Source organism: Schistocerca gregaria, chromosome 7 (assembly GCF_023897955.1).
Source record: "Schistocerca gregaria isolate iqSchGreg1 chromosome 7, iqSchGreg1.2, whole genome shotgun sequence".
In the NCBI taxonomy this organism is placed as follows: Eukaryota; Metazoa; Arthropoda; class Insecta; order Orthoptera; family Acrididae; genus Schistocerca; species Schistocerca gregaria.
Genome location: NC_064926.1, coordinates 183,659,189 through 183,671,820, shown reverse-complemented (window position 1 = coordinate 183,671,820; position 12,632 = coordinate 183,659,189). Strand labels below are relative to the sequence as shown.

Genomic DNA, 12,632 nt, shown 5'->3' with positions numbered 1-12,632 from the left:
TATCAGTCCCTCTTTCTCAGACTACTGACTAATATGAAGTGTGCCACATTGGACCCTTCAGAAAGACAGGTTTGACAAGCTTGCACCTCCAAAGCAGCTTTTGAAACCAGTCAAGATAAAGCTATTGAAGGAGTTATTCAAGAAACTATTAACATGGCTGTACACACTGCAGAAGCTAAGATATCCTATTCCTCCTGTGCTGTGTGGTGGTCTGAAGACATTGTGGCGGCTGTCAGGGAATGTTGAAGGGCACTCCAACAATACAAATGTTAAACTTCCTGGCAGATCAAAACTGTGTACCGAACCGAGACTCAAACTCGGGACCTTTGCCTTTCGCGAGCAAGTGCTCTACCGACTGAGCTACCCAAGCACGACTCACGCCCCGTCCTCACAGCTTTAATTCCGCCAGTACCTCGTCTCCTACCTTCCAAACTCAGTCCGGCACAAAGTTTTAATCTGCCAGGAAGTTTCATATCAGCCTACACTTCAATGTAGAGTGAAAATTTCATTCTAAATACAAATGTTATCCTTCTATGGAACATTTGATAGCATTCAAGAGACTTGGAGCAAAAGTGTGAATTGTAATAAAAAATTGCAAGCAGGTGTGATGGGAACAGTATGTATCATCTATGAGATCCCAACACCCCATCATCCCAAGTGTGGACTGAATGTTTTGTGCCACACTTCGCCAAAGTGTCTGCATGTTGTATCTGCCATGTTAATTTCCTGATGTGGAAGCACCTGACAGAGCAAAACTATTTATTCTTCCATTTAGTGGATGTGAGTTCTACAGCGTTTTGCATGACCCTCTTTGCTGTCGTAATTGATGGGATTGTGACTGCTGTTGGACCTTTGGTTTCACAGTCGCTGTATGTGGGTGGTCTTTGCTGGTATTACAGCTCTACATCATTGCGCACCACAGTAGGTCAAGGAGCCATACTGAAAGTTTATAACTAGGCCCTTAATCATTAATATCAATTTTTTCATGTATAAACTCATGTTGTGCATTTTTGTAGACTTTGTGCACCCACATCCAGAACATTAGCTCAGTATACAGTCACTTGAAGTCATTGAAACTTTCAAATTCTAAGGACTCTTAATTAACAATAAGTTAACATGCTTATCAAATGTACGATGGTTCAAGGCAGATTGGATGAGGAAACTTCATATGTTCAGTTTTCTCAGCAGCACCTCATGGACTGTATACCACACAGTTCTTTTGAAGTTCTATAAATCTACAAAGCTGTGATTTTATCCCATGTGGACTATGGATGTACCGCTTAGAGAGTCGGCAGCAACATCAGTACTGAGCTTGTTGGGCCCTATCCACCAGAGTGGTAAGCAGCTGGTAACTAGAGCTTTCCATACGAGCCCTACAGATGGCCTGCTGTAGAAGCTGATATGTCACCATTGACGATCAGATGTCAGCAACTATTGGTGACCTATGTAGTCACAGTCTTTCATATGTGTATCAGTCCTTGTTACTCAACTATGTTTAACAACCAGCAGTTCATCTTGTGTATGAATTGCCCAGAGATGGATCGACCAGCTGGGATAGACCAAAAATGGCTAGATCAGGTGGGATACAATTGGAAGCTCTATGCAAGGATCTTAACTACCTCTCTTGTCTGTCTCCCAGAAGTTCCCTCTTGGCACCCCCTATGGTATGTACTCAGTCCTATGGTTTGGATAGACTTCTTTTGTGGTCCTAAGAAAAATGCTGATCCCACCATTCTCACAGGCCTGTTACATAAAGTTCTCCATGTCGACCCAAATTTGACATACATCTTCGCGGGTGGACCAAAAGTCAGCGACTAGGTCAGTTTTGCTTTTGCACATTCAATGTGTCACGAGAAGCACACACTGCTGAATGTATGTAGTGTATAAACTGCAGAGCTGGTTGCCATGTTACCAGCTCTGCATTCTATTAAAATTCTTGCCTTAAAAGTCTTCTCAGTTTGTAGAGACTCTATGAGCTGCTTACAACACAGCTCAGTATTACACCAAAAATCGGGATACATAGCGCATCTGAATTGGAAAATGAAAAAGCTTCCATCACTCAATTTGCACTGATCTGTAGCATAGATTTCTCCAAATGTTTCCTTTGGTATCGCTTTCCTCATTTATAGAAGTGTTGATATGTCTCACCACTGCACTTCCCTTACTGTTGAAGGGGCTACAGTACTCACTGCTTGCACGACTGCTGACCGTCTGCTTGCAGGCCTCTCCTGATCATTTGATCGCAGAGCACATTTGTTGTGAAGTCTTGCTTTAATCTCTTAATAATATTATTAATAATAATAATAATAATATTAATAATAAGCTCTTTAATCAGTTGTAACAATAAAACATAAGTACCTTCATGACCTGAGCTTTATTAAATTTCTACAGAGAATCTACTAATGCACTTGTTTCTTGACATGGATGGTTAGCGAAATCAATGTCTGGTCCTATGGGCTGTGTGGAAAATATGTGAGTCACAAGAACTGGATTATTATTCAGTAATTCCTGTTCTTCACAGAATCCTCATATTCTGTAATCTTATATAAGAAGCAGAATTTTGTAGAACAACCTAATATATCTGTCTTCAATAACATTGCAGGTTGTTGATTTTATGGTAAAGAAACTTAATAATGAGCACATTGCTCATCACTGTCTGTTGTATTTGATCCATCACTTTAGAAAAGAATGAGGCTACGAAAGAGAAGAAAAGTATTGTTAATAACTGGCCTGTAAATCGAGTGAAAAATTATTTATAATTTTATTTTTATAATGTTAAGGGGGAAGCATTTAATAAAGTAAAACCGTGACCTTTGACAATTGTGACACTTGCCAAGAAGTAGTGCCTCAATTTAAAATTGTCTTTCATCTTCACACTATTTATGGAACATTGGTCACATAATATGTCATTCTCCATTGCTGTTTTATCAGCAAACAAATAGTAGATGTCTAATCTTAGGTTCCAGGTGACCCTTGTCGGCAACCATTGTACTGTCAGTAGCGTGTGACAGTGATGGAAGTTGTTAATAAAAGATTGAATGCTTTGTCTCATTGAGCTTCACAAGGACATTATTGAGCTTCACAAGGACATGGAAATTATTTATTGCATGTATGTTGTTTGTTGATTCATGTCTGCCACCTTATTAACAAAATTACCTGGCTTTTCAGCCGCAAATGCGGCAGCGGCTGCAGCAGTGGCTGCCGCAGCTGCAGCAGCGTCTTCCTCGACGGTCATCCCTTCTGTCGGCACGGCAAATGCAGCACCCGGACAGCCGGCGACGAATAATGCGGCGATACTCAGCCTCCTCAACAGCAATAGCCTGACAAACTCTCAGCAGCTAATTAACAGCAGTGTGGCAGGTTCTAGTGTTCAGCAGCATAAGATCCTTACATCAAGTCCAGGAAAGATGACTCTAGCCAATCTGCTGAACTCCCGTCGTATAAACCATAACAACATAGTGAATAGCAGTGGTGTGTCTATTGCTAATGTTGTTGAGCAGAACAGTGGAGTAATAGCCCAGCATCAGATGCAGGTGACTCAGACCCAGGCACAGCCTCAGCAGCAGCTACAAGTGAAATCTTCACTTCCTGCATTAGGGTCCCCTTCGACGTCGCAGCAGCCACAAGACTTTGCCTTGGGCAACAACAGTGGTTATGCAAATACATTCACAAGTGTTCCTATTAATACTGCTGGAAATGCAGGTAAGTTTAATACTCGTGTGTTATACATCATTTTCTCCTCTAACAAAATTAGTTTTCACATCTTTTATGATGTAAATTGGAAGTTGGACGAAGTGATGTGAGTATCCACACGATATTTTGTCGAGACACTTTTTGTATCTTTTGTAAAGGCAATTACACTCAAAACTAATAGTCACCCCAGTTTATTCGACAGATTGAGACTGAATATTTCAGAACACAACATGGATCAGGATCTTTAAGCGAGCAGTCCAACCGTGTTCATTTCACACATCTGATCAGACTGCCCCTGGGCGAGCTTATGTGCACGATTCTGGTAGCTGTGGCCATGTCGGAGAGCACCCCTGCTCAGAGATATTGGCTCTGCAGTGGTTGACATTGGTGTTCCAACAGCTACTGTTTCTATACTGATATTAGGATATGCTCTGCTTCCTTACCGATATTGAGAGATGCCATTACATCCCTTTTCCCCCTCAAGTAGTAACAGCCATGGAAAAAGAAGCAGGTTGTGCTTGGTGTGAAGGAGGTACCACCAGGAAGGGCAGCAGATCGGTGCCCAAGGGTGTCGCTGCGGATGGTCAGGGCAGGACGAGGCTCGATGGAAGTTGCACGAGTCACCACTGCAACAGAAGCTCCACCAGGTGTGGAGATGCAGATGGCTGCTAACCATGATGATGAAGACAAAGTTCATTTTGATTGTGCCATGGAAGGCTGTGTGCAGAGGCCACAATTTACATCACGGACCCATGACGGGTGGAGTTCATACCGTGGGTCCAAGTTCGTGGTGTTGGAACACGTGGCCCCACACTGGACACCCACGTGGAATGAAAGAGCCCTTGCTGACAACATGTACTGGTGGTAGGAGCGACATACCCAAGTGCAAAAAGTGAATGTGGCCAGTAACTCGCTCTGCTGGGGTGTAGCTGTCAAACAAACTTGTCCTTAAAGTCACTAGAAAACTACATAGGTCTTTAGTACAGCATTAGATGTCATTTCGTTTCAGAGCTGGTTCTTTAATGTTTGGACAAAATATTGTGTGTTGCTATTGGAGGTTGAATGGAAAAACACAGTACGGAGATGTTGAATCCCATTACGGGCACAAAACTGTTCAGAGTCATAAGAGGTGAAATCCGTCTCAGTATCTGAAACCGTAGTGTGTGCGGTGCCTTCGAGAGCAATCCAGGACTGTAATAATAACACAGTTGAGACCGAGGACATTCTTGACGCAAAAGTGAATAGAAAGAAAGGATCTTTGACAACCAACCACTTGGAGCCCAAAAATGGGGCAGCAACATCTAGGTGGATATGCTCCTACAGCGCTGCAGTGTTGTGCCAGGTCACTACCTGGCACAACACTAGTGGACTAGGTCCACAATGCCAGAGTCAATGTCGGCCCACAATATGTGTTGTCACACTCAACTTTTCATCCAATGTATGCCCCAGTGGGCTATGTACAAGAGGTGCAGCACTTGGGCCTGAAGAGAGGGAGAAATCAGGACATGGCAGTGCTTATCATCTTGAGACTCACAACAGAAACTAGATTTAGGAGGCAGACTAACGTCAGGTCCTTGTGGATGATGGACACAGCATCATATGATGTTAAGGGGAAACCTGAAATGGCCGAATAAAGATTTAAATTGGTCTGGAAACACACCCATTCATGTTGGTCAATAGAGTGCCCCCACACACACCCACACCCACACCCACCCACACACACACACACACACACACACACACACACACACACACACACACACACAAGCGCGCGTTACTACCAACTTCAGCATCTCGAGCCGGAATGCCATTCAGTGCATTCTGGTCTGAGATACTGGAGTAGGCAGTCGCGCGCGCGTGCGTGTGCGTGCACGTGTGTGTGTGTGTGCGTGTGCGTGTGTGTGTGTGTGTGTGTGTGTTTACAGCAGTCTGTTAATTGCACTTATCTCCTGCAGCTTGTGTCTTGTGTACAGTAAGTAGCAAACTATCTTTTCCTACACTGTTAATTCAAGGTTCTGGACTATGTAGATGACAGTGAGGTCCTCCCATTCTGTTTGAAAGTAGTGTTGTGAGGTGGATAAAGTTTTAAAACCATATGCCTTAGGGCATCCGTGCCGTTGGGTATTTATAGAACAGAACTGCACCACACTTATAATGTTGGGGGACACATGGACCACTACTTCACATACTGGACCAGGAGTGTTATCTTGTCATGCAAGTAGCCTATTTCAGTTAACCTTTCAAAGCCTGGATAGCTTGTTGACAGCAAGGTAACCATTCAAAACTTCACGCCTTGGTGACATAACTAGTTCTTTGGGTAAGAGAATTCAACGAAGTTTGCAATGAAGTGGTCATAATAGTATGTCTTATTTAGAAACACATGAAGGTCTTCTACATTGACAGGCAGCTACATGTTGTCAGTCTCTGCAGTGCAGTCTTCTGTTGGTTTGATGCTGCATCCAAAAACACCCTTTTTTTCATGAATTTTACTTAATGAGGTGCTTTGGCCTAATTTTGCAGAGAATTCATGCGGGATCGGTAGAGGGTAAGTTTCCACTTCAGATGGCACATCTATCATCACGTTAAAGTTATAACAGAGTCTCAAAATTGGACATGTCTACTGTTACCAAGTTTTCCTAACGGGGCCACTGGTACATAACGGCATCCACTGGCGCAAAGGTTTGCCTTGGCTGCCTGCAAGGACAGCAACCCTACACATAAACAGATGGGTTGGTTTAAGAAGAATGCATAAACACTGGTGGGTCTGCTTGATTGAATGTGTGTACTATTGCCGGAAAAAGAGCTAGTACTCAAAAGCTAGTGTGAACACTGTTTACTGTTACATATTAACAGCGTTTAGCACATCAGTCCACTATAGGTGAGTGGTAGCTTTTCTCTTATTTCACGTATCGCTCTAATTTTAGTGTACAAAAGAAGTGACTTATTTATTAATCAGCACAGGATAGACTATCGTGTAAAAAGATTAAAAGTCTGTATTACTTTTCTGTAAAAACAAAACTGAATTAAAATTTGGGTATAGTACAGATCAAGTAAATCAGTTTAAGGTTCAAAGTTTTAGAAAAGTTCAATATACATGAATAATTTTTTGTACGTGATTTACAAAATGAAACAAGCACCATTGAGTTGAGAAGGTCATGTAGAAGGTAATAATTAAAAATTATTACCAAGGATTTGATGCAGTTTAATTGGACTCACAGTATTTAAAGAATAGCGCAGGATTGCTTAGCTGAAATTTTCTTTGCAGAAACACTAACTTATTTCTTGGATTGAGCTCTGTTTCGATAAAAACTATTTTGTGTGATATGGAGATTCATATTTGGCTACTGTCCGCAAAATTTCTCAAAAGCATTTAAGGCTTTTGAAACCTCACCACAAGAATGTGAGATGTAAGCATTTCTTGTTCATGACTCCCAGGTTATGGCTCCTGATGTGGATTGAAAAGACTTTCTAACATCACACTGTCAGTCAGCTCTTCTTTGATATCTAAATTTCTGTCAGCGTCGATCCATTCATTGACTACATGTGCTGAAAACACACTCAGTTCATTAGTGGGTGCAGAATATAACACTCGTACAATTTCAGAGTGATCATTTGTCAACTCATGATCATTTATATCACTTTCCATCTTGACTTCTTTGAGCAGCTTAAGCTATAGTTTTCTCTCAGCGTTGTACAATGTTTTTTCACAGAGGTGCAAGCAGCTTCCGCCATGAATATAGAGTGTTTAATGTTAAAATTGTATTGGAACTTTTGGATGCTGAAGTCCGAGCTTAAATAAAACCACACAGCACAGTACTATAAATTTAGGCCTAGTGAATGACGAATTGTTGATACTAGCAGAAAACTAACAATGCAATTGGTTTGTCTTGATAAGAATATTGTCACACGGTGTGGCAGACAGCTGTTGCTGAGGCACCGTGCTGAATGGTTCAGATGTTTCTCAAAGGCATCCAGTTGTCATACAAACTGCTCTGACCTGAAAATAAAGAAAAAATTGTGTGTGCCAGACTAACAGGTGTGCTGGATTTATTATGTCCTCAAGCCTTAATACTTCACATACTGTGCTACATATTTCAGAAACAACATAAGAAATTTGTAACAATTGAAATTCGAAATAGGTGTTGCCGTTAGTGTTTCTGTTGTAAGAGGTGTCATACTTTGCATGTGACCCTTTGTTGCCCCCCCCCCCCCCCACCCCAAAAGAACCATTGAAACCCCCTCCTCCCCCCCTCCCAATTTTCATTTTTCATGCCTCTGATGTTTTTGCAAAACTTAAACACAACTCTTTATTAGTTAATACTTTTTAGTGCTGTACTCATAAACTTGAATTCAAAATCCACTGTATAATATGTTTGCTGTTTGACAGCAAAAACTGAACAACTCTGGTTCAGGATTATATCATCTTCTTCTCCTTTGGTAAATGCCACCCTCCACTCATGTAGAAACTTCATTTTCTGTATAAAAGGTTTATCTTCTGAAAGGTGTGGATTCTTCTGTTCTAGCTCCAACATTCACACAATCTCTTCTTGTTTCTCCACATTTTGAAAAACTCAATACATTTTCTATAAATCTCACAAGGTGGACACCAAGCAGTTGAATTTTTGTAATTTGTTTTGTTTGTGGTATGTGAAGTTCAGAACTCAAATATTAATTTCCTTAAGCAGTTCGATATAATTCTGAAAAATTCGCAAGAAAATAAGAAAATAGACTTTAAAGTTTTCCAAAGAACTTCAATTCAGTAAAGGCAGCTTTTGTTCTCTCTCTCTCTCTCTCTCTCTCTCTCTCTCTCTCTCTCTCTCTCTCTCACACACACACACACACAAAATTAGATTACATACACTGTTTAGCTTTTGTTCTCTCTCTCTCCCACACACACACAAAATGAGATAACATACACTGTTTAGATCATCAAATATGTGCCAGTTAACCCACGTAATGATTATTTCTTATGAAAAATGCACTTTTTCTTGTTTCTGATTACATATAGGACACACAATTCCATTTTTTATTGCAAATAGAAATACTTGGTTACAGTGTTGTACAAGAGATTGTTATTATTTTTTTAACATTTAAAATATATTTTATAAAATATTTGCAATGTTAACTGGAAATTTGCTTGCAAGATGTAATTAGAAACAAGAAGACAGGCATTTTCATTAAAATGATGATTTGGTTGTGGCAATCAGCATATATGCATATATTTGATGAATTTTATATGTAACTATTAAAAACCATAGTGAGATTCGAACCAGGAATCCATCACTTATCTCATTGCGAGTCCCAATGCTACCAAGTGAGCCACGCAATCAGTGCTGAAAATTTACCTTAATTTTAGTGAATTAAATTTCCTCGGAAAATTTTGAGAGTTGAATCAAGCAGCTGTGGAAAACCGATATTTGAGTTCTAAAACTCATGTGCCAATAATATAAAAAATTACAAAGATCTGGTAGCAGGGTGATCTCATTTCATGAAATTCATAGTTTGGCTGCAAAATCAAAAAGTACTCATTTTAACTTATTAAAGGAATTTTATTCAAATCATTTACTTCGTGAGTGACAGTAAAGAGCCTTCTGTTTCTACCTGTCACTGCTAAGCTGAATTTAGGATGTGATTCATGTCTTTGTGTATGTTTATTTCAACACCAAACAGGAAAGGTCTGTTGCAGATACAAAGCAGTAAAATGAGTAGTACTGAGTGCCAACCTTCTTGTGCCAGATGTAACTCTAGCACTGAAGCTCACAGGTGATTGCTTCCAGGTGGATAAACTTGTCACTACCATTTGCAACAACTGATATGCAGGAGACTGAGAGAATCACTATGATCCAGGTGGCCAGTGATTACCAGATGTTAAAGATCAAAGCAGGAAACCAGAAGAGCTATTAAATCACTAACCTGTAATTGAACAATGGAAAATCCAGGATGGATTGTAACAATATTATGAGAAGGAAAGCTGCTACTCACCATATAGTGGAGATGCTAAGTAGCAACTTTCCTTCTCATAATATTGTTAAGATGTAACTGAGTATTCTGGAGGTCTAAAGACTATATGTAACCAAAAGCATTCTGCTCTTACCAGTAAGCTGGTGTATTATTACAGGTACATTGGTGCAATATATGTTTAATAAGTGTCAGTAAATTAATGGATCAAATCCAAAGAAATTGATGAGAATTGGAGAGGTTTCCAATGCCGTACAAGCAATCAAATCTATTCTGAATGAGAAGATATGATAATGAAGGTACCCCTCTACCACAATCCATATCAAACTGACATTCGAATGCTAACTTGTAGGAAAACTTGATAAGTGCTGCTACTCAGTAATTTTGTTGTATTTATTTCTTCCACATGTACCGAATGTTTCACACTTCCTGTTACAGGTTTCTATGGGCTGTATTAGGGACTTCGTAGACAAAGTTTTGATAATAACCCATGTCTGGAAATGTACTGTTTGGATCTAAAATACGTTTGGAGATGGAATCACTTTCAAATCTCCCGCATCACAGTACACTCACAAAATGAGAATAGGGTGCAGGTTGTAATTAAGACATCTCATAGAATTTTTATCTGAGTACATCAATCCCAGCTAGCAGTGTTGACTGAGATGCTCCACAGAAATGCCACAATCTCAACTTTAAAGATGATGTCCTTTAACGCACAGAAGAAAACCCCATGATGAGTACTCAAAACATTGCCCACCGTGGGATTGTTGTAGAGCACACAGCTCATTGTTTTTGTAGTGTGCATTCTGTGAAGCAAGAGATTTGAAAGTGCTCCTGAGACTTAATTTGTAGAATTGCTGCAGCTCATCCGGGTTCATGGCTTGAAACTATAGGAAAAAAGCTGCTTCTGAGAGAGAGACCACAGCCAACTTTATGAAACAGTTAGCTGTGTGATAAACCCACATTGTTTGCAGCACTATGGCTCAGAAACTCCGAATTGGTATGGCTGACTACATTGACCTGAGACAGACCTTGCGTAGGTCCAATATTTCTTTGTGGAAAATGACAACATTGGCAGTTCTGTCACATTACAATGTATAGGTTACTTGGCAGTGTCGTGTTGTCTATGACATCTTTCCAGTGTCAGCTGGTACTTGTTTTGCCTTAATAATACGTAATCTGATTATTATGTGATCTGGAGTAACATTACTCATGCCTTTCTGCACTAAACTCAATACAATATTTCTGTTATCTACTATGTAGTTACCTTTACATTAGTTAAATTCCATTTAAATTCTTTCCTGAAATCATATTTGGTAACATTCAAAGACTTTTATTCCACAAGTTGCGCACATAAGAGAGTGCAAGGCGGCATAGTGGTTGAGATTTCGGACACACATTATGGAGGTCAGTAGTTCAAATCCCTGTGCAGTCATCCACGTTTAGTTTTCCGATGGTTTCCCAAACTTGCTTAAGACAAATCCTAGAATAGTCCCTTTGCAAACGTTGCAGGCAAGTTTCTTCCCTTACCATAACTTGAGTACTGCTTGAGAGTTTGGGATCCGTACCAGGAGAGGTGGGGGGGGGGAGGGGGAGGGGGATTGAAGGAGGACATCAAAGCAATTCAGAGGTGGGCTGCTACATTTTTTACCGGTAGGTTTGCACAATACCTAAGTGTTGTGGAGATGCTTCGGGAACTCAAATGGGAATTCCTGAAGGGAAGGCAACGTTCTGTTTGAGAAAATTCAGAGAATTGGCATTTGATGCTGACCACCAAATGATTCTACTATCACCAACATACATTGCACAAAAGGACCATGCAGATAAGATTCGAGGAATAGGGATTTGTATGGAGGCGTACAGACAGTCGTTTTTCTCTTGCCCTAAATGCGAGTGGAACAGGAAAGGAAATAACTATTGGTGGTACAGGGCATCTGCCGCCACACACTGTGCAGTGGTTTGTAGAGTATCTGTGTAGACCTAGAGGTACAATGCTTGCATACATTAGGAAATTTAACTGTAGCAAAATCATTGTGAACGACATAGTATTATAGTGCTTGTTGTGATGAAGGTAAATACTTCGAATCATTGGTGTACATTTCTAACAGCTCTTCAGCGAATTTAATTTGTGAAGTACAGTCAGCATCTATAATGAAAACTGATTATTTACAGAGATTATGTAGTGTATACATCTTCTGTTTTCTTTTTCGTTCCATGGTTTGGATGTTAGATGTTGGTATTGTGTGTACACTTAAACTAATTTCAGCTGAGTTTGTATTAGTGCTTATTTTGTTCCATATAGTAATAAATGAACAAGATAAATTTTAGTACATAAACACACACAATAATCAGTATGATTTCTTGTAAATTATAAATTGCAGGGATCAGTTGTCCTTTTTAAATAATAAAATTTAATAAGGATGACTGATTGCTGCAATCTACAATTTACAAGTCAATATGACAGTCACTGAGTGCAACGGTTTTCTGAATGGAAGGTAACCTGATAGGATTTCTGATTATGACGATTACTTTTCTTAGGTACAAGTAAAACGGCCCCTCAGCCACAAGCAGTGACAGTCAATCACTCAGGCAGAATTCTCGGCACTGCTTCATTGCCCGCTGTAGCAGCGACCAGGAGGTTATCGGGCCAGTTACCAGCTGCCGACACAAGCTCCTCAGGAAGTGCCTCCAGTGCTAGTGTATCTGCGCCCAGTCTGCAAGCATTGCTCGCAGGTAATTCGTGATATGCGCCTTTCGTCATTGAATAAAATATTAATTTCTGGATGACTTTCTCAGTATTTCAACATATTATTGTAATATTTGTGTTTGTTATGATCGGTTATCATGTCGTGTTTGTTAAAGTGATATTACACTATCCATATCTTTAGTAGTATTTGCTGACTGCAGTGCTATGAATAGTATTGTAGGTAAATAAAACAGTAAAGGAAAATGCTGAGAGGAATACAAATATTTTTGTGAGA

General features: G+C 40.1%; 1 protein-coding gene across 4 annotated transcripts in view; it reads left to right on the top strand.

The window, feature by feature from the left end:
• Positions 1 to 12,632, top strand: part of LOC126281188 (putative mediator of RNA polymerase II transcription subunit 26) — a 244,464-nt gene that overhangs the window by 108,913 nt on the left and 122,919 nt on the right. For all 4 annotated transcript variants that reach the window (XR_007551226.1, XM_049979891.1, XM_049979888.1 and 1 more), the window contains 2 exons: positions 3,169 to 3,702; positions 12,190 to 12,384. Coding sequence is in view for 3 of the 4 variants with exons in the window: in XM_049979891.1 (XP_049835848.1) it covers positions 3,169 to 3,702; positions 12,190 to 12,384 (729 nt within the window). In the remaining variant the exon portion in view is untranslated. The remainder of the gene's footprint in view (positions 1 to 3,168; positions 3,703 to 12,189; positions 12,385 to 12,632) is intronic.